Raw genomic sequence first — 21,821 nt, forward strand, 5'->3', positions numbered from 1 at the left:
TCACCCCTGCCCCTCGTCCGCCAAGACTCTCGTGAGCCGTGCTGTGCACACAGCACACAAAGAGAGAGGCTGTCCGGCCCTAATGCTCCCAGTGCAATCGCCACCACCGTCACCCAATTATGCTCCGGACACCTGAAGCTAACGCGGTCCACAGAGGGCCGATTTCATTAGACTAAGACCCACTTGCCTTACTTTGCTTTGATAACGCCTTAATAAATACACCGAGCGAGCTCCAATACAGAGGTGCAGAATGAAAATACTTTGACTCTTCCATTTTATGTCTGTTCTTCTCTGGTCTTCATGCTTTCAAATTCTCATGCTTGTCAGTTCCAGCCTCTGCCCTTCCAAGAGGTGGGAGAAAGCTCACCTCCTTTCCCTGCAAAGATTCCTTCCCGGGAGGGGGGCTTCGCGGGTGACCCGCGCGTCGGCCTCGCCCTCCAGCTCCCTAGCACACATGCTCCCCCACCTCTAGCTGTAACGCCATGCACACGCACACGCACACAGTGCAACCACACTCGGGCAGACGTGGAGGAGAGTACAGTAAACACTACATCATCACACACTTTAATAAAGTGGTGAGACAATGGAAGCAATTAATCTCACTTAGCTCAGGCAAAGCGATGGGAGTAGGCAGCAGAAGGGGGCTCCACAAAGAAACAGCACTTGAGGCGGGAGGCCCTGGAAGGTTCCCACCCATCACAGGGCAGCTGGAGGGGCAGCCAAAACAGAGGGGCAGAGGGAGGAAGGAAGGGCTGGCGAGTAACACTCGTTTCGGCATGTGGCTCAGTGCCCGCCCGAGGAAGCGGTGGGTGTGGCATGGGGAACAGGGGAAAGAGCACTGGGAACGTGCCACGGAGGGCTTAAGACCCTCTGGGATCCGTGGCCGACGGGCCAAAGAGGGCCGCAGCCGCTCTGGTATCCAGGAATCCGAAGATTCACAAGCGCTTCCGAAGCGAGACGTCCCCACCAAGCGCTAACCAGTTAACGGGGTGTCTTAACGCAGCGTGGCGTCTGGCTGGACCCCACGACTTTCTCTGTCCGACAGCCCCTGACCCCACTGCCGTCTCTGAGACGCTGTGACAGAGTATTAGCCCCAGTCTCCGTTATCCAGCATCCTGGGCCTCCGCGGACGCCCACCCCATCAAAACAGACGTGGCCGCAAGGGAAACAGCAGTGAGCGAGAGGGCCGGCGTGGACACCAGCCCCGTCACTGTCCGGCTGGCGAGAGGAAGATGGCCGGATTATGGGATCGCTCCGATCCACGGCGCAAGCGTGGCCTCTGGTTCTCCCTCCCTCAGTTCCCAGGCAGGACACCAGGATTAGCGCCTGGATCAGGAAAGCTCCCTACAGAGGAAGCTACCTACACCGAGTCTAACCAAACACGTGCAATCTCAAAATCTGAGATCCCTGAAAAGCAAAAGGCAGGAGCACCTTGTCGGTACAGAGCGTCTGGAAATACGTTTAGTGCCCAACTGCACACACGCACCTGTGCCCCACGGTCCGGCCTAAGAGTTCAAACAGAAACCAGGCTTTGATTCACGCTCAGGAAAATAAAAAATACGTTAACAGGAGGCGAGTCCAGCCGCTGGGAGAGGTTGGCTCTTCTGTGCCAAAAGACAGACACTGCGAGTTTCCCTAAACAGGTTATCATTTTAACATTGTAAAGCACTAGACTTCGTTTTTAAATAGCAGAACCACAATTATCTCCGCACGCCCGTATCGCCGCTCTGCAGAGCTCCTGTGTAACGAAGCAACTGTCAGCGATACGGGCAGGACGCACATGTCTGTGCCACGCTAGACGGCCAGCCTTATCAAAACCCAACTGCATTAATCCTTTCCTTACATCAAAAATCAAATAACTTTCTGGAGAGAGGCTCCAGTCTCACGAAGAGCGGTTCCACTGGGAGACGGTGAGCGGAGATTAACCGCACAATATGGTCGGAAATACATAGATAAGCGCCTGCCTCCTCCCCAGCCCCTGCTGAACACTGGGAACCCGGGACTCTTTCAGAAAGACACACACAAGTGTCCGCAGCCACACGCGGCCTCCCCGTCCCATCTGTCCTCCTCGAGACCGACCAAGAACTCTGGCAATAAACGAGACACGCGTCCGTGGCGCCATTTCCAACAACAGCAGTTTTAACCCGCGTGGCATTTAAGCAAGAAGGAAATAATGTTATTTCAAAACTGATAAGGGAGAAACGGAATAAAACAATTCCTAGATCACCGCGGGGAGGGGATGCCTCCCTGATAAAATACCTTTCAGAGGGAGGGAACAATGTGCTTTTCTGCCTGCGCAGAGGGCACACTTCTGTCCTCCTCATCTTGGGAGTCGCCCCTGCTCCCCTGTGCTCACAGGAAGTGATTAATTAGAGCCTCCTTGAAGCGGCAACCTTAGAAAGCCACTGGGGAACTTCATCTGCACGTCACAGGATGCCATCCTCCCAGAATCCTCCGTTTGGAGCCCGACAACGGGGCCTATCTGCGGCAGTCCTGGGCACCCGCTCCAGGGCTCCCGGAGGACAGAGGCCTGGCTTAGAAAGGCCTCTCCTCTCGGCGCCTCTTCCCTAAAGGGAGGAGATGCCACCCGTGACCCAATTCCAAGCACGAGTGTGGTGTCCTGCTCCCAAGTCCCGTGCTCTCAGGCCGCTGCCGCCTTCCGCCCGCCCCCGGCCGTCAGCTCGCGCAAAGAAACCCAGGAGGGTCGGTCCCACAGTCCCCACCTGCCTCGGCCCAAACCCTGGCTTGTCGGTGTGAGACCCCAGCTCCACTCACACCGTGACAGAGCCGCCCAGCTCGCATGGCACCTTCGCTCAGGCCCCTGGGGGGCGCGGGGAGTGGACGACCTCCGGGCCGAGGGTGCCGGGAAGTCACATCCCTATTTAGGTTCGCGTGGCCTCACGCACCGGACGAGGGGGACAGGTGAGAGGCACTGATGCAACATCGGGTGAGCAGGGGAGACTTTCAGAATCCACACACAGGCACGTGAGCCTCTTTGCTGCGGCCCGTTGTTATGAGATGCCAGAGCCAAGCCCGCGGCCCCGTGCCAGCCCCAAGGGGAATTTAATCCTGCTCACCAAGAAATTAGGAAGGCGGCCCGCTGGCCCCTCCATCACGCTGATTCAGCGCAGCTGGATGTAAGGACTGTCTTCTGTCACTTAGGAGGAAGGGGTGCCCTTGTCAAGGGGCTCGACTTAACACAGAGGGTGCAGAGGATCCAAAGGGCACGGGGACAGTAACACACCAGGAGCGCTTCCTTCCCAGGCCGGCCCTATGGGTTTCCTCTAACTGCTCGGTCACCTGCTCTGCACACTCAGACTCGCGTCCAAGGAAGGCAAGCAGGACGGGAGAGGCGGGCAGACTAACCTGGGGAGGCCCTTGTTTTCCAGTCCCCCAATTTATCCCTGCGGAGCTCTAGAAAGCTCCCGAGTCTCTGTGCCCTGGAATTCCTACCTAAAAAGCGGAGACAGGCCCATTCTAGTTTTAGGGGCTGCCACAAAAGGCTGCCACTGTCACCGTGTTTAAAACCCAGAGACTCGTAGGCAATACCACACTTACAGCATTTTCCAATGCAAGTCCCCAGAGCAGGGCCGGCTCAATGACCCACAAACACAGGGCAGGCTTAGCGAGGACTGAACGGCCGCAGTAAAAATTCACCTGCAGTTTCCGGGACTAGGAGTCCGGGGCATTTATTTGTTCAACGTTTGAGCCAAAAATACCCGGGAGAAAGACTCCCCCTCTCTGGAGAAGCTTGTACCTGGCTTCTCCATCGCTCAACCACCAAGGAAAACACTTGAAGCTCCCACTACACTCCCCCCCACCCCCATTTTCAAAGGATCCGAGACTTTAAATGGATTTCAAAGGCCCCTGATGACATTTTATGTCTTATGAGGTACTTTTATTAGCCAGGATTGTAGAAAATTGTCGTTTACCAGCCATTAACCTTTCAAGCATGTAACTATTTTTTTTTTCCCCACGTGGAAGTCTAGCTCACACTTCTCTGCAGATCAATCCTGAAGCTGTCCAGCTCCTTTAAGGAAAAAAAAAATTCATCGAAAAGCCTCCCTGTTCTGAAGAAAACATTAAGTTCTGCAATTTCACAGACGTCTGATCGCAATTTTATCACCTTCAGCCCTTCCTGGCATTCTGTTTTTTATCTTAAGATATTAAGAGCTAGTTAAGACAAGTGATCTAACCCCTTCTTTGTACTGAGGGAACAGAGGGACAACTGGCACCACGGCCACACGCGAGTTAGCCTCTGACCCCGCGGGCGCGTCCCTGCTCCAGCGTCAAATACGGCCTGACACGATCCGATCACCCCACAGCCCTGTTCCTAAACAACCACGGCAAATAACTCACATTCTCACTTGCCTCTCCAGGAGCCCAGAGCTCTCCAGAGCTTGAAGGAAGCCACGCCTTTGCTGACTGCATCTGAAACACACGCCTCTGCCAACAGGTCTCTGGCCACACGTGAGAACGTCAACAAGTCCCCACACAAAACCGTAGAAGCCCACCGGATGGAGCTGCCACCTCACAGAAAAGCTCCCGCCTCGAAGGCCGGCTGCCCGCATCTCGGGGCTCGACGCTCAAGGGGAGCGTCCGAGGTCCTCCGCCGCCGACCGAGGCGCCTGGAGAAGACAGGTGCCCGCGGCCCCAGGCGCCCCACCCCGCCCCCCGCTCATGCATCGGGAATGAGTCCGCTTCCTGCTGGGGCCTGGACGTGGGCTGCACCCCCCGAGCCTGGGGAAGGGAGAGAAGCAGGGCAGGGGGGCATACCGCGGGGCTGAGCAGGGCCAGCTGCACTGGCTGAGGCAGCAGCACCCGTGACCCGGGGCAGCTCAGCCGTGCCCTCAACAAGCCGCACCCTCAACAGGCCAGGTCTGCCTCCCGCTCGTTGTAGGTCCGCCTGCGGGGCCACCCAGACTCCCCCGCGAGCCCAGGGCTCCCATTCGTCTCCTCCCACGGCCAGTGCGACAGAGGGTCACGCAGGTCACAACATGCACCTGGGGTCACACAGCCGCCGACGGGGCACTGGGTCTGGACACCCCGAAGCCGAACAGTCCCGGCCCTCCCACCCGGAAAATCCGGGACCTCGGTGATGGTCGGGGCAGGGGGACGGCGTCAGGCGCCAGTGGGGGAGCGTGGACGCGGGACCCCGAAGTGTCATGCGTCAGCAGGGGGGCTAGTGACGCGCCCGCCTCCCGGGGTCGGTTGCACAGATGCACGCGGTTGGCCCCGGGGAGGCGCCCAGCACAGAGCCCAGCTCAGAAGAGCCGCGGTCACCGCACGAGAACGACCGTCCCACCGTGACGTGCCGGTGCTCGCCGAAGGGGGCTGCATGCGTGGCCCATCCTGTTCACGGCGCTCAGTAATCAAGCGCCCGCGGGCGTCCCTCCGACGGGCCAGCCCAGGCCCGCTCTCAGTACCTCGCTGAAGAACAAAAAAGAAAGGACGAAGGGGGTCTTTCTCCCGGAAATCCCCTCCGAGTACAAAGCAGCCCGAGCGTCAGGACAGAGCCACCAAGTGGCTTACCCAGCAGCTCCGGCCACCAGAGGCAAACGCGGCCCCAGGGCCCAGCTGGGGCGCGACTTGGGGACCCCAGGCATCCTGCGTCCTCCCCTGGCGGGAACAGGCTGCCCACCCAGGCCCTGGAGGAGTCAGGACGGCCGGGCTGTGGGACCTGCGGCAGCAGACTCCCCGCGAGGTACCCGGGGCTCCCCGGCAACCGCTCAGGGTACCCTGCGACCATCCCCGGGGACAAGGAGGCTGCCCCCAACGCAGCTGCAAAGGAGCAGCAGCGACAGGGGCTGGGCCCTTGCAAACCGCCGAGCGAGCGGCTGCTCCAGGGCAAGCCGGCTCCCTCTGCTTTCGGAGGCGGCGAGCAGACGGGCGGGAACACCCTCGGAACACGAGGAACGAGACACTCAGAGACGGAACTCACGCCTTTTTGCACCGGCTCGGCAAAGCAGCCCTGCGGGGAGGAGAGGCGCCTCGTACCCACGCCTCCCTGCCCGGGAGCAGGGGGAGCGAGCGGAGACATGCGCCATTCCCAAACGCACACCTGGAGAGTAACACGGTATTTACGACGCATCTACGCAATATCACCTGAGCTATCACCCTTGTTAAGATGGCATCTGACAAGGAAAGATGACGGGAGGAGAGCCAATGTCCCACATACATTTTAATTCCGATGGAACCCTCTGTGTCACACTCTGGATCACGGAATGCTGTGTCACCGTGCTGAGGGGCCTCATCTGCCGTCCTGGAGACACGGATGCTCACGGCCTTGTTCCAACCACCCCACCCCCCGAGGCACGCCTTCCGATGCGGGCTACCCCCCCCCCACCCCCCCACACACACACCCTCAGGGAGAACACAGTTCCTCACGAGGGATGCTGACCCCTGGGGTCCTGAACCCTCGAGACCCAAGGCCCTCAGGCTTTAATGAACATCAGCTTCCCCACGAGACACATCAAACAGGCAGAGGCCCAGGCCGCATCCCCAGGATTTCTGATGCGGTGGGTGTGGCAGTGTCCCAGGGCACCTGTAACAAATGATCACCAACTTGGTGGCTTCAAGCGACAAAAATGTATTCTCTTGGAGTTCTAGAAGCTAGAGTCCAAAGTCAAGGTGTGGGAAGGGCCCTTCCTGCCTCCCCTCCTGTGGGTTCTCCCCTGTGTCTCCTCTTCTAAGGACGCCTGTCACTGCATATAGCCCCCCTCCCCCCGGATCATCCAGGATAATCTCATCTCAAGATCCTTACTTAATTATACCTGTGAGAGCCTTTCTCCAAACAAAATCAGCCACAGGTTCCAGGGAGATGTAGCTTGTGGGCCCCCACCATTCAACCCAGGCCGGAGGGTCTGGGAGGGGACCCGGGGCCTGCCAGGTTTCACAAGTGCCCCCAGGCAGGTGGTTCCTCGGCCACAGGTGGACGTGCTAGCTCTCTGCTCTCCAGGTAAGGAAACTGAGGCCCAGGGAAGGGAGGGCACCCCAGCTCGGCCCCCCTCCCAAGAATGCCCCTGACTCTGAGCCTGCACTCTTCTATGAGCCCTGCCATAAGCAGGAGCCCGGGGCCATGTGTTTGGCAAACAAGGGGTCCCCCCTCAGCTTTCCAGGCAGGTCGGTGTCAACAGTGTTCAAACTCACACTTGGGTGGAAAAACCAAAGCAAGACAAAAAACCCGACTTTCTTCCGAGTCAGGTGCACAGGCACACGCACGTGGTCCTGAGGAAAGACCCAGAAGGTAAGCCTCTCTCCGTCTGGTTTGGAGACAGAGAGAGAAGGATCCTTCCCGGCAGACACAGGTCTGCACACGCCCCACCCCGGGGCTGGAACTCAACTGCACTGTATCCAGACCAGGCCAGGAACGCCTCCCTCCGCACCCGTGGCTCCTGCTGGTCCCCTCCCATCCTCCTAGAGACAAGGCGGGGACTGGCACTCTTCCGCCCGTGGATGTTTATCTGTCGCTGAAGGCTTACCTTAATCCTTCCCAAATCCCCACACACTGTCAGCGAGAAAACAGTGAAACCAAACAAGGCAACGTTGGCAGCAGCCAGACCGGAAGCTGCTCTGGGCTTGGGAGCCTCCGCTCACCCTTCACACCCTCGAGTGGCAAATCACATCTCAGGACCCACGAGGAAGCTGCCAAACAGGGTCCCAACTACGGACACAGCTACGGCAGGTGGGGGCCCCTGCCAAGAGGCAGGACTGGATGAGGGCTGCGTGGGGCGTCCAAGAGCCGGACCTCTTCACCCTGCCGCGTACCGGGTTTCCTCGGTCACCCTGGGCCCCCGCTTCCCCCGCGGTGAACTGCTGAGGACCCCTCGGAACCGCGCGAAGGAACATGAGGAGGGGATACACGTGGGAGCAGGAAACGACCGTGTGTCCCTCCTTCATAACGCCTGCGGGAGGCCCCAGGGATGCCTGGAGTGTCGCCTCACATGCACACGGGTCTGTGCAGAAGCAACCTGGGGATGATTATGGATCTCGGGTCATTTTCCGGGTGAGCCCAAAGCCGTCACACGGGTCCTCCTAAGCAGAGGCGGGAGGCAGCCAGGTCAGAGGTGGTGATGGGAGCACAGGAGAAGGTACGGGCAGAGGTACCAGGGTGGCCGTGAGGTCAGAGCCTCCAGAAGGAATCAGCCCTGCCCGACCGCCCCCCTGCAGACTGAAGCCCAGAGGACCGGCCCCTGTTGGAGTTCTGGTGTCCAGAACAGCGAGAAGATAAATTTGTGTCCGTTAAGCCACCAAATATGCGGATCAGTGGGCTACACTAAACTAACACGGTCCACGACCTAAGCGGACTCCTCCCTGGAGAAGTCGTGCGGGGGATGGAAAGTCACAGAGACCCCTGCACAGAACCTGGTGGGCCGGGGCGTGACCCACCAACACCCTGAGCCGGCAGGTGTCTTGAGGGCATTAAGTGAGAGGGCAGGTTAGCACGCGGGGGGAACACCCGGTTGAGGATAATCAACTAGGTTTGCTTTGTTTTGTCTTCTTTCCTGTAAGAAAGGAAGTCAGGGAGCCAACCTGAAACAGTGCCAGAGGCCACCAGGAGAGGGCAGCCTAGAGCGCGGGCAAAAAGTCACCCAAATTCTGAGCCTTCTGACAAAAGGAAAGGATTGCACCACCCCCGCTTGCAACAGGCCAGGCCCCCCTCTGAGGACGAAAACTCAGAGGCAAGCGCCCTGAGGTTTCACAAGAACACACGCGGGAGAACTTCGGACTCTCGACGCAAACAAACTCACATTAGGGCATTTTTTTTTTTTTATGGTGAAATCCATTTTAAGTAAAGATTGTTCCTTCAGAAAGTCAGAATAATCAGGACATTCTCTGGAAAGACGAATGCTTGCTTGTTCACTTGTTCTCAAGTTCTCAAGTCATGATTAGTTCTGGCATCTACTTCAGTATGCTGCAAAGAAAGGTGGGGGAGGAGGAGGAGAGGGGGGAGGGGAAGGGGGAGGGAGAAGGGGGAGGGAGAAGGAGGGGAGGGGGAGAGAGGGAAAAGGAGAGAGGGGAGGGGAAGGGGGAGAGAAGAGAAGAGGTGAGGGGGAGGTGAGGGAGAGAGAGGGGAAGGGGATGGGATAGGGGGAGGGGGGAGGGGGGAGGGGAGGGGATAGGCCTGGAAACCTAAAATGGGAGGCCCCTGCAAACACCTGGGACCCCAGACCCAGGGTAGAAAGGACCACAGCAGATGGAAGGCACACACATCCGGCCAGGAGAAAGTGCCAGAAACCTCCTTCAAGCCATGGTCTGTGGCCCCCCTGGCGGTCCACGATCGTAGGCCTCCTCACTGTCCCCAGTGCCCGGGTCACCCATGTCCAGCTTCCAGGCTGCAGGCCTCGCCTGGGGGGTCTCTCCCGGCCTCCCCCAGTGCTGGCAGGGCTCAGAGCCCCCTGAGCACATGCCCTGGGCCGTCTGCTACGTGCCCAGAATTGAAGACTCCTGTTGGCCTCACGGAATCCTGGCTCTGCTGATCCTGGGGCCGGTTCTGCAAACCCAAGGTGTCCACAGAGTTTGGACCCACTTCAGATGAGCCCTCACACATCAGTGACGCCCGCCCAGCACCTCCTGATACACTGGGCTTCTGTTTGTTGCAAACGTCCAAAACGGGAAACAATTAGCACGTCTGAATGCTTGATAATTACTAATTTTCTGATGGTGCCCGGAACATCTGGGCTTTGCTATGTGCACGTGACCTTAGCGCTCCGGAACCATCTTTGCGCACGGTACGTGAGAGATGTAAATGAGCTACAAGTGTGGGTCTGGACAGACAGGGAAGGCACAGCAGATCAGCGCTTTCTAGCCAAGCTCCCGACTTGGGTCTTTGGCTTCTGATCCACGAAACGGGACCAATGCTACTCATGGGCAGAGCTTTCGTGAGGATCACAAGGGCGGTGTCCGCGGAGGCTGGCAGGCAGCGTGGCCCGAACTCCGTGTTGTTACGGGACAATCACACAAGGCCTCCCGTTTCCTCATCTCGAGAGGCCGCTAGAATACGCGGTTCTGAACCGCAAAACCTTCACCTTTAAGCCACAGCTTCCACGAGTGCATCATCCTCACGTCTAACTGGCGTGTGAGCTCTCAGCACTGAAGGTTTTGATTTGGTGACAGGTGATTATACACACGGGGCAGAAGTCAGAAGACAGGAACTCCTGACACACTGCCTCAGGGACCCGGTGCTCAGCACCCAGTGGGGCCACGAGAGCTGCGCCCACGGGGGCGGAGCTCACCGTCGGGGCGCGGTCCTGCTCTGTGCCTACTCACCTCCACCTAGTGGAGACCAAGGTTCCCCAGAGCCGGTCGATATTGCGGACAGAGACGAAGTCCCAATGCCCGCTCTCCTGGATGAGGACGGCTAAGAGAGCCCACGGAGACTGTGCACTCCACGATGGGAGGAGCAGACACGTAAGGACTCATCCACATCCTGGCCACGGACTCGAACGTGGTGCCCGTTCATTTCATCTGGCCAGCAAATACTTACTGAGTGCCCACGGCATGCTCTCGGCTAGGCATGGGTACTAGCCAGGCCACTAAAGAGAGACGGAAATCAGGGCCCAAGGAACAAAAACTGAGCAGAAGGACCCCAAAACCTGGGCACAAGTCAGAGGATGAAATGTACTCCAAGCTTCCCGAGACAAGGACAGGCACTAGCTAGGGTGCACTGTTTCCCTAAATCAGGAACTGCGTTCGGTCACGTACGGCAAGAAACTCAACTGCGGTGTGTTAGCCTCATTCTTCTCATCTCTTGGGGGGCAACGAGCCCACGGGTTATCTGGATGCCCTTCAAGGACGCCACCTAGGATCCAGTTCCCGCTCTGCTGTCCTCACAGTCACAAGATGGTTGCTCTGCCTCAGACATCGCATCTGTCTTCCAGGCAGGAGAAGGAGGTAAAAAGCAAAAGGCAGAAGGAGTGGCCAGCCGAATCTGTTCCTCTTTACCAGGAAGAAAAGCGAACAGAGCCACACAAAACCCCCTTCCCAGAAGCATCACCTAGCAGCATACCCTAATGAGGCCCCACGGCTTGAACCGCCACCTTGGTGTGAGGGCGTCCACCGGCTGTGTGAGCATCTTATTTTTTAAAAAAAAAATTTTTTTTAGCGTTTATTTATTTCTGAGACAGAGAGAGACAGAGCATGAACGGGGGAGGGTCACAGAGAGAGGGAGACACAGAATCCGAAGCAGGCTCCAGGCTCTGAGCCATCAGCACAGAGCCTGACGCGGGGCTCGAACTCCCGGACCGTGAGATCGTGACCTGAGCCGAAGTCGGACGCTTAACCGACCGAGCCACCCAGGCGCCCCTATGTGAGCATCTTAAACAGGACTCCGCGTACGCCAGGCGGGTGGGTACAGAAGGGGCGTCGCCGAGGAAGAGGGTGAGGCGGTGCTGGCCGGGCAGCCGCTCCTGCCGCTTCGAAGCGCACGTGGCTGGGGGGTCACCAGCGCCATTTACCCGCTCGCTCACGGCAGCTCCCGCCCCCCGCGACTTAACCAGGGCGCCCCAGACGTGCCAGGGCGTCGGCGCTCTCGGGCTCCTTTGTTACTTCTTCATCCGAGACGAAGGCCCGCACGCGGCCCACACGCACGCCGGGCACGAAGCTGGGGGCTGGGTAGGCGGGAGGGCTCGCTTACCTTCTCGCGCGCGCCTGGGGCTGCCTTCTGCCCCGGCAGGAGCGACCTGTCCACACGGAGGGGACAGGGCGGCTATTTTCCACGTCCTCGTCCAGAGGAGATAAGGGTACGCGTGGCCGCGCCGATCACATCGTGGCAAATGCTCGCTTGCTGACCGCAAACGCCTGCACTCGGACGGTCTGGGACCGTCCCGCCCTCACCCGCCTGGTTCGCAAAGGAGTCGCTCATCCCACGACGCGGCAGGTAGGGCGCCGGCAGCGGATGTCGCTGCTTGTCTCCCTGCGTCCACCCCTCCCTTCCTCCTTCCGAAAACAGAATCCCACTCACTCCGAGGACACGGCTCTACCAGGTGGGGGATTGTAACAGCGCTAACCCAGATACGGCGACACAGCCCTCTCCTTCCCAGTGTCCCCACCCCTCGCGGCTGGGAGCGGCGGGTGACCAAGCTCCAGCCGACCAGAACAGCGAGCCACCTGACAAAGTGCTTGCTTTCCCGGTACAGGGAAGGGATGCAGACGGTGCTACCCCCTCCTCGCTTCATCCTGCTCCAAACTCACGTGCGATGCCCGGAGCCGCAGCAGCCAGTTTACAACGATGAGGCAATAAACCGAACTGACAAAGTAAAGACGGCAGGGTTAAACCAGGCAAGTGATGACGCCGCTGATAAGCCGCCGCCCCAGCCCTCGACCATCTCTCTCCTCCTTCTGAACATCCTGAAATGATCTAAAATAGTAAACCGGAGTGACAGGCTGCGGCCCTCATGAAATTTCCGGTTTAGGTAAGAGAGATGACCGAGCAGAGAACGGAAGTCCTCCGATGAGGGAGCAGAGTGTGGCCCGGGGTGCACACGACGGCCCCACGCTCACGCAGGAGGGGAACACAATGGCTCGTCATCGAAGCAGGCTCCTCTTTTCCGTGTCACTTGAGCCCGCTTCCCCTAGGTAAGGCCCAGACCCCTCCGAAGGTTTCTACTCACACACCGCCTCTTTTCCAGCACCCGGAGGAGACAGGACCCGTGCGTCGTGGGTCCCCGCCACACATCCTGTCACCCTCCCATCCTCGGGCGGAGCCGCTCTGGGTTTTCCAGAACTCAGCCCGCCACAACAGAGCAATGCAGGTCACCGCATCAGCTGCGGCCTCCTCAGCAGGGCTGACCGTTAATTATTAACAAAGCAGAGAAAAAGACACCGGCTCGGCAACCGGCCCCCGCTCAACCAGGGCTCCCAGAACGTTCCATCTGGGCCCAGGGAGAAACCGCTCAACCAACCTACTGTGGGTATTAGCATGCACCGGTGATGGCGGCCGTAGTGAACTACCTTGAACACAAAACCTCAGCTAAGAGCCCATGTGACCACCCACACGTGCTTGCCGGAAAAAGCAGAAACAGGAGACAGAACTCGGAGGGGATCTAGGGATCTAGGAACCAGCAGGGCACTCGTCCCACAGAACGTTCTGCTGGTCCAAAGGTCCACAGTACCATAGTATTTGCTATCCTATTGGGGAAAACTATTTTAAGCCTAATTAGCATCAAATTTTTAGAACGGAAATGCTTTTCATTTAGACACAAAACAAAATGCCACGACATTTCTTCCATCCACTTATCATAAATAAGTTAATTGCCATGTAACAAATCGCTCCTTCTGGAATCTGGAGGTTCGGGGCTGCTGGTAAGCTGACTCAGGCGGAGAAGGAGCCACCGAGCAGTCGTTAATGGCTTACGGCGTACTTACAATACAATGGGGACACCGTGAGGCTTTGCTCCTCAAATGAAGGTTAAGCTCTCTCCGTTGGAGTAACTCAATTATAAGGAGTCATTATCGGCTTAACCTGATTCCTACCAGAATAACAGAAGTGTTGTGCCATTATCTTATCTTGGACCCACACATCTTCACTGCAGTCTTGTCACTTGCAAAGTTTGTACACAGAGACATTTTTATCTGTCCTGGTTTGAATGTATGTCAGCGTTGGCTTTTGCTTCCGTATCTGCAACAATTATTTCTGAGACAGAAAACATCTCTCTGTCCCTGAGAACGGCGTGGTGGAGGGGGACGGAGGCAGGTGCAGGAGAACCAGGGCAGCTCCAGCCTACCCCCGAGGAGGGGAGGAGCAGGCCCCGGTGACTGGGACACAGCCCCCCTCCACCTGGGCTGCGCTGGGCCACATCTCAGGTACAAGGAAGGGCCCAGAAAATGAGTCCCGCATCCACAAAGCCTGTCTGCTGGCCCCAGGTCGCCTACCATGGTGGGCTCTTCGCCCCACGCTGGGTAGAAACCATCTGGGCTCACGGGCCAGGCCAACATTCAGCCAGCGATCGTGACTTCCCCACCACGCGGGCCAAGAGCGGAGGGGCCAGCTCTCCACCAGGGGGGAGACCGGACGCCTGTTAGAAATCCCACGTTTCATCACAAGAGGTCTGAGATTCTGCCACTCTTCTGCGGTAGGTAGTACTTATTACTAAAACAGAGGCCTTCTTTCTGAAATCCCTGGGTCAAAGTGAAACTCCAAGATCCCATCAGGTGCGGCTCCTTGCCCAGAGAGGCACAAGAAGCCAGCTTCCAGATCAGCACACGGGGGCACCACAGCGTCCCTGTTGTGTGCAACAGGACAGTGCACTGAGGAAGAATGTTCCAGGCCTTCCCTGAGGGCACACAGGGACGCTCGGGAGACCAATCCATCCTGAAAGAGGGTCTACCCTCTCGAATTCTGAAATGACACGCACGGCACATTCCCAGAGCATCCATCTCCTAAGGCTCTCACCACATATGCCTACTCATGCAACACGCCCATTCTGCTTCCGGGCAACTGCCGCGGATTTTTGGGGGGAGGGAGGCTGGGTAATCCATGGAAAGGCTCCACAGATGATGCCCTTAGCAGGTCAACGCAGATGACAACAAACAGGTGAGGGAAGCTGCCCTCAGCCCCAGATAAAAATCCCGTTCACGTAACCGAGAACAAACAAGATAAGTGACCGAGCTCTGTCCCCGAGGAAGAGAATCCGAAAAACCCCCACCACCGCCCCCCTAAGGAGCTGCTGTCAGCTCTTGAGAATCTGAGATTCCCTGAAACCCAAAGCTGGGGAGAAAGTCAGCGCTATGAGGATTATTTAGTCGTGAGTGCTGAAATTTAGCTCTGAAGCCTTATCCAAAGTTTGCTCCCTCCGTCACTCCGAAACCGGCTAAAAGCTGCTGCTTCTGGGAAGGCGCTCAGCCACGGTGTTCGCGGTAGGACTTGGAAACCTCACAAGGAAGGCCTGATTGATCTCCCCTCCCGTACACATGGGAAGTTTAATTAGTTTGTCTCGAAAGGGAAACGGATCAACATACAGAATGATCTCCTGTCTCTTGACTTTTGAAGCTGCCTCTGACGTTCCCATCACAAACGTGGATATAATCCTACAATTACGATAAAGCTAATTGGTAGTTCCCTCCTGCATGTGTGTTTTCGTGTTATCAGTGGGGTAGTAATGAAAATGAATACCACATTTGTGAACAGAACGTCTGTGGGTTTATTTACCGCATTTCCAACAACATCGTCTGCTTTATCATGCATTTCAAAGCAGGGATAATTTAAGAATCCAGAATTTCATACATAAAAATACTTAGCAAGAAAGTCTCTCTCTCTGCACATTATTTGGGTGACGTTACATCCGAATTCCAATTTGTTGCCCAGGAAATGATTCACCTCACTCAAAAATGACAGGCATTCTGAATCATTCACCTGGGATGCAAAATGCCTTTGAGGTCCACGGAGGGACACCTCATGGACCTCACAACCATCATTTGGCAGACAGCCTGCCTCAAAGACAGCCCCGACCCGCCTTTTCCACGGAAAGGTCTCCCCAGTCCAGAACACAGCGTGCGATTTCTTCCCACCCTCCACGCCCCCCCTACCTTTGAGAAGCTTCTCTCCTTCCAGAATATTCTCCGAGATTAGTGCCGTGTAGTCTTCTTCGGAGAATCCAGCCTTGCAGGTCTCCCGGGCTGTAAGATCCCCATTATGGGCCTGAGAACAGAAAGAAAAGAGGTCGGGACAAATGTGAAGTTGGCAGAAATTTAATCCAACCCCTTGTTTCTCAGTGGCTGCCGCAGGCAGGGTCTGGCCTCTGGCTATGACAGAACCACCTGAGACACAGCCTTCCCCCCAAGCTCCCCTGCTTCGGTGCTCTCAGGGACTCACCTGGTCCAACAGCACCCTCCTGGGGGGATTCCGTCCCAGACCCCACGGAAGCCCGGAACCGCCCAGCACCCAACCCCATATAAACTCGGTATAAACCGCTTTTTCCTCGACACACACCCCCCAGTCGAGCGCGGTTTATAAACCGGGCGCAGTGGGAGATTATCAATAACGATGTTTGAAACAGAGCACTTGTGACATGTCCTGTGACTGTGGTCTCTCTCCGGGGCACCTTCCTGTCCTGGGCTCACCCTCCTCGTGCCCAGGTGACGGGAGGAGATGCCCTGCGCCATGGGATGGACGTCACGTGAAGGACTCGGCGTGATGCAGCGCCAGGCTGCACCTGACCTTCTGACCTCGAGTCAAGGGGAGGGTCCTCTGCTTCCCGCGCGGAAGCTGGCGGGAGCCCAGCGCTGGTGAGGGGGTAACTGCTGGATCGGCCTGGGCACAGGGGTGCAGGCGGGGAGGAGGGCCAGCGGATGGCAGGGCTGCGGGCCTCGGAGGGCCTCTCTGTCCCCGCAGAAAGCAACGTCTGAGGAGTGTCCGAAGGCAGCCGAGGAAGCCACAGAGAGGAGGGAGGTGCAGCCAGCCGAGGCCCTCTCGGCCACCGCCCCTCGGGGCCCCAGAGCTGGGCTTCTGTCTTCTCTGTGGGTCCCCAGAGAGGGAGGCGGCGGCAGAGCAAGAGAGGAGGTCCTCCCAGAGGCGGCTCAGCGCTGGGCAAGGAGGGAGGCTCCCGACGACGCGGCTCCACCCTCCAGCCCTGGCACCTCCACTGGGCTGGACACTTGTCCGCCCGTGGAGCCCCCATCTCTGGCCCAAACGGGCGAGACAGCTGCCCTGACTGACCTGAAAGGGTGGGTGTCCTCGGGTCTTGCCCAGCGGGAGGGGCTGGGGGGCGGGCGGGGAGCCCCCCGGCCAGGCTGCGGGGGACAGCAGCTACAGGTCAGCCTCGAGCGGAGGGGAACCGTCGAAGAGACGGCGCGCGCGGCAGGACGCTGGGCCCAGACGTCGGAGCGCCGCGGCCCCGCTCCCCCGGCCAGCGCTCGCCGGCAGCAGGGGCGCAGCCCGCGGTCGTGGCTTCGCGGGGCCGCCGAGCGGAACGCGCCTCCCGCCGCGGCGCCCGCTCCAGCCCCGCGCGCCGCCGCCGCCCGCCCGCCGGGCTCCGGCACCGCGCCGACGGCCCGGACGCGGACGCCCTCCCCACAAAGCGCCGAGGGGAGAGCGAGGGGCGCGGGCTCGTTCCTTGGGAAAGCTCCAAGCCGCGGCTCCGCTCCTCGGGAACCGAGCTCCACAGAGGACCGGAACCCCGGGGGCGAACTCGCCCGGGAAAGTTTCGCCCCGCCCGGGCGAGTGGCGAGCGCAGCCGGAGCGCCCCGCAGCCTCCGAGCGGGCCTGGGGGCGCCGCACTTGTTTATTTCGGAGGCTGCAACCGCGCTGCCCGGAGGAGCAGCGAGGCCGATCGGCCACGAGAGGGGGTTCCTGCAACTCCCGCGGCCCCGCCGCCTCCCCAGGGGCGCCACCCGGCGCAGCCCCGCACGCCGCCCCCGGGGCCTGCACCCGCCGCGCACAGCCGGTCTGGGGGCCGAGCTCGCGGACTCGGAGGGAAGGAGGCGGGCGCCCGGACCGCGCTCCCGGGCACGCTCACCCCGCGCCCGCCTGACTTCCCGGCCCCGCTCCGAGCGGCGAGGGCCCCGCCGGACACCGGCTCCAGCCGCGCCTGGGGGACTCCGCGGCGAAGGTGCCCCGCGGTCCACATCCGCCGCCCACCCGCAGCCGCGGTCTGGGTCAGCACCCGGAAGCCCAGCACGGAGGAGGCGCCGCGCCGCGAGACCCCGGCCCCCGGCACGGGGCGGCGAGACCGGGTGTCCCCAGCACCCTGGTTCTTCGCCTGCTGCCGCCGGCTCCCCCGCCCGCAGTCCCGGCCCGGGCTGGGCTCGCCAACTCCGGAGGCGCGCGGCTCCCGGGCGATGGAGGGCGCGCCGGCTCCGCCAGCGGGCAGCCTGCCCAGGCGCGGGAGAGCCGAGCTCCGAGCGGCGGCCGCGGACCTGGCGCGGCCGAGGGATGCTTGGCGGGTCCCGCTTCGGGCAGAGCTCTCTGGGCCCTCCACCCACCCGCACCGCACCCCGCTCCGCACCACGGCTCGCCTCTGCCCCGGCGGCTCCCCGCTCCTGCCGGCCGCGGGCGGCTTCGCGGAGCGCGGGAGCCTCTGGATGCAGCGGTGCGCGCGGCGGGGGCGCCCGGGAGAGCCCCTCCGGGCGAGTGCGCGCCCCGCCGGCTCCGGGGGCGGCCCCGCGGTGCCCGGGGCTTCCGAGCGGCCGGGACGCCAGGCGGCAACTTACCCGGAGCGCGCCGGAGAGCGAGAGCAGCACGAGGAGCACGCCGGAGCCCGCGGTCATCTTCCCGCCGCGCCGCGCCCCGGCGCCCGCCCGGAGCCCGGCGCCCGGAGCCCGCTCCCGGCCGCCGCCGCCGCTGCCGCCGCCGCTGCCGCCGCCCCGATCGCGCAGCTCCGATGGCCGCCGCCGCCGCCGCCGCCGCTCGATCGGGCCCCGCGCCTCCAGCCCGGCCGCGCCGCCGCGATCGCCGCCCGGCTCCGGGAGCCAGGCCAAGTCGGCCGGCGGCGCGCTCCCTCGGGCCGGTGCGTCCGCCGGCCTCGCAGCCGCCCGCGCCTCTGTTCCGCGCGCTCCGAACTGCAGGTGAAGCCGCGCGGCCGCCCCGCCGAGGCCCCGCCCCGAGCCCGGCCCCTGCGCTCGCTCGGCCTGACGCGGGCCTTAAAGGCGCCGCGCCCCCCGCGCCGCGCCCGCGCCCGGCGCCTCCTCCCCGCGCCCCCGCCCCCCACGGCGGGGCGTCCGAGCCCGGGTCGGGGGAGGGGAGGAGGGCGGGGACTTGAGGACTGAAGGAGGCACAGAGTCTCCCCTCGCCCCACCCCCACATACCCTGGGCGCCCCCTCTGGATGGGGAGCCCCTGCTGCTCAGGCCAACTTCCTGCCCGGCCCACGGTGGGAGGGCGCTCCCCTTCTGTTCTCCACGTTTAGGGTGTCTTCGCACCGACTCCCGCGGCCCGGGCCCACCTCACGAGGGGCCTTGCACCCACGCTCGGCGGGCAGGAGTCAGCCCCGAGAGACCAGGCGGGCCTTAGCGAGGGCGCAGCGCGGACGGGCTGTGGTTCCGCCTGCAGGCTGTGCTGCCCCTCCAGCGCAGTGCAGAGCCCTGGCCGCGCTGCGCCCCTAAGGACTGGGGACGGGACTGATTCCTGGTCGTGCATCAAAACACACTGCTAGGCCTGAGAAGCCGGGAAAGAAATGAGAGGCCCCGGGAAAGAAAAGGAAGAAATTTTCCGACAGGAGAGCTGTGTCAGGAATGTCCGCGCCGCCTGTCCAGGCCGGCTGCGTTTGCTCTGCTTGGGCGACCTGCGAACCGGGGGGACGCTTCTTTCAGGGATCCTCGAGTGAAAATATGTGCGGCTTGGAAAGTGAGTAAATGCTTCTTGCACGTTTCCTTTTGGCTTGGAGATTGAGAGAAAGTGGTTTTGTTTGCTCAGATATTTGAAATTTCTTTGTCTTGGTTTGGAGAAGCTCTGTGTCCAGAATACATTAGTTCTGGTTTAAGAAATGCGCCGCAAAGGGGGGAGAAGAGGACTGAGTGCAAGTGTGGAGCCCCAAGGTCAGAGCCAACTTGGGCAGGTGCGCAAAGAGCCGCAGAACCGCCTTTTCTTCTCCCGCAGGGGCCCTCCCACCTGGGCAGGGCGGTCTGTTGGTTAGTGCGCTGCACGCTTCAGACCCCAGGTGATCGGAGAAGCCAGGAGGAGCCGGGTTAGGCGTAGATGCCGCCCCACAAGGTGACGTGCATTTTCTCACCCTGCAAGCGTGTGCAGCTAGTAAAGGGGACGGCACATGTGTACCAGCCTGCCACTGAACCTCGCCCTGCATCTGGGCACATTCCTAACCTGATGGGGAACTAACATCCCCGAACGTGCCTGGCTTATCAGGGTCACGCTTGCACAGAGGTCCTGCGTCACCAGTGAGGTTTCAGGGATAAATGTACCGGAAATCCACACTGGGGGGGGGGAGGGGGATTGCATTCCTCGGCCATGTGCTCACACCTCTGAAAGACCCCCTGCTCCTGCCCCCCCTCTTAATGTACCCCGTCACTGCCTAGAGAGCCCACACAGGCCGTCCTGAAATGTGCATCCCGGGCCCTGCCTTTGCCTCCGGAAGACCAGAGCTTGATATCAAGTGTTCCTCAAGAGACGAGTTCCAGAGCAGAGCATTTGCTCTCTTGGCTCTGTAACCCGCTGGACTGCAAACAGTCATGGCCACTTGAACTGCAAAAACGGGGGTGTTGGGTGGGGGTCCCGAGGCCCAAACACTGGAGGACACGCTGGCTGCTGAGCGCCTGGGAGTCATGAGCCACCAGAGCTGCCTCCAGTTGCAGACGGGGTACGTGCATCCTGAGAATACCCGCCTTGAGTCAGGCACAGACGGACGAGCTTCGTGGCAATTAACTCCTGGGATTGTCCTCACTCTGTAACTGGGCTCTGTTCACACCCCCATCCCATGGCGGGGCGAGGGGACTTAGAGAGATGCTTCTGGCTAGCCCAGGCCCGGCGACCCCCACAGCGCTTCCCCAACTCGTTTGATGGAGGCAGCCCTTTCACACGGCGTCTGATGTTTTGTGAGAACTCACATTTTCAGGAAGACGGCTTCAGAGGCCCTGCAGTAGCTGGTGTGAGTCCAGTAGAGAGCATTGGTTTATCAGGCTTGCCGCGAACGAAGCAGTGAGGATATGTTACGAGAGGAAGGAAAACTGTGATCTAAGATACACGGCAGTGGAGTGAGTCTAAAGGATGGTCTCCAGCCAGGTCGCTGGAAGTGTGACCCCAGACCAGCAGCACCAACAGCCCTTGGGAGCTCGTTTGAAATGCAGAACCTTGGGCCCACCACCTAGGGATCCGCGTGGTAACCACCTCCCCTTCCTCTCTGCCTCGGCCCTCAGATCATCTGCTTCGGAATCCGAGAGAGGCTCGTGAGAAGCTCAGCTCCTGGGCCCCACCTCCCAGCTGGGGCTTTGGGGATCGGGGCCTGGGACCCGGCCCCTTGCCAGCCTCTTGGGTCAGTGTTCATGTACCCTAGCATTTGAGAACCACCGGCCGATCCCGCAGGTAAATAAGCTTGTCCTGGGAGCCTCATAAAAATGCTGCCTCCTGGGCCCTGCCTTGGATCTACTGAAGCCGGACAGCTGGGGGGCAGAGCCTGGGAATCAGCAGGAGGAAGTTGGCCAAACCCTGTCCCAGGGGCCCTGCGGGAGGACTGCAGCCAGCCCTGCTCCGCCTGACCTCCCTCCTTCCTCCGGGGGCTCCAGCCCACCTGCGGGAGAAACTGTGCTCTCTACCTGCCAGATAAAGAACCCTAGAGAAAAGTGGGCTTTTGTTTCCAAGAGAGATTAGGAAAACTCATTTGGGGGGGTAGCATGTGAGTGACTGTTTCCTCTCGACACCTGTAAACTGTTGACCGTAATTGGTCCACAGATGTTTGCTGAGCACCCTTGCTGAGGTGGGTCTGGGAAGGGGCTCGTCTTTAGAAGCAAATCAGATGCTTGTGTCAGGGCCGCGTTTCCCTGCGTTTTTGTCTGCTGCTGATTTGCTTTTCCTCAGTTACTATTATTTTTTAGGCACGTCAGTGTTAGGTAAAAGCTGTTTTGTAAAGAAAGCAGGGAGATGCTAGTAAAAGGTGTGTTCCTAGCATAGAACGGAATCCTTGTGGGCAACTGAAGGTATGCAAGGCACGGTAGAAGTGAATGAAACAATCCTGACACCCAGCCCGAGAAACCCTTCCTGCGTGGAGCAGAGAACAGTCCTGAGGGAAAAAGCAGACGAGAGACGGGCTGGGACACAAAGCTCTGTGCTTCAGTTCCAGTGACGCTCAGCCACGAAGCCCATTGCCTGTCCCTGTTGTCACCAACATCATCATGGCTCCCTTTTAACATTTTCTGATATTTACTGTGTACCAGACCTTGC

At 60.0% G+C, this 21,821-nt stretch overlaps 1 protein-coding gene across 2 annotated transcripts in view; it reads right to left on the reverse strand.

Moving 5' to 3' along the window:
* Positions 1 to 18,253, reverse strand: part of CDH4 (cadherin 4) — a 541,742-nt gene extending 523,489 nt beyond the window's left edge. For both annotated transcript variants that reach the window (XR_006292859.1, XM_043553542.1), the window contains exons 1-2: positions 18,148 to 18,253; positions 15,526 to 15,637 (exon numbers count right to left, since the gene is read on the reverse strand). Coding sequence is in view for 1 of the 2 variants with exons in the window: in XM_043553542.1 (XP_043409477.1) it covers positions 15,526 to 15,637; positions 18,148 to 18,204 (169 nt within the window). In the remaining variant the exon portion in view is untranslated. The remainder of the gene's footprint in view (positions 1 to 15,525; positions 15,638 to 18,147) is intronic.
* Between the last annotated feature and the right edge of the window lie 3,568 nt (positions 18,254 to 21,821).

This window comes from Prionailurus bengalensis, chromosome A3 (assembly GCF_016509475.1).
Source record: "Prionailurus bengalensis isolate Pbe53 chromosome A3, Fcat_Pben_1.1_paternal_pri, whole genome shotgun sequence".
In the NCBI taxonomy this organism is placed as follows: domain Eukaryota; kingdom Metazoa; phylum Chordata; class Mammalia; order Carnivora; family Felidae; genus Prionailurus; species Prionailurus bengalensis.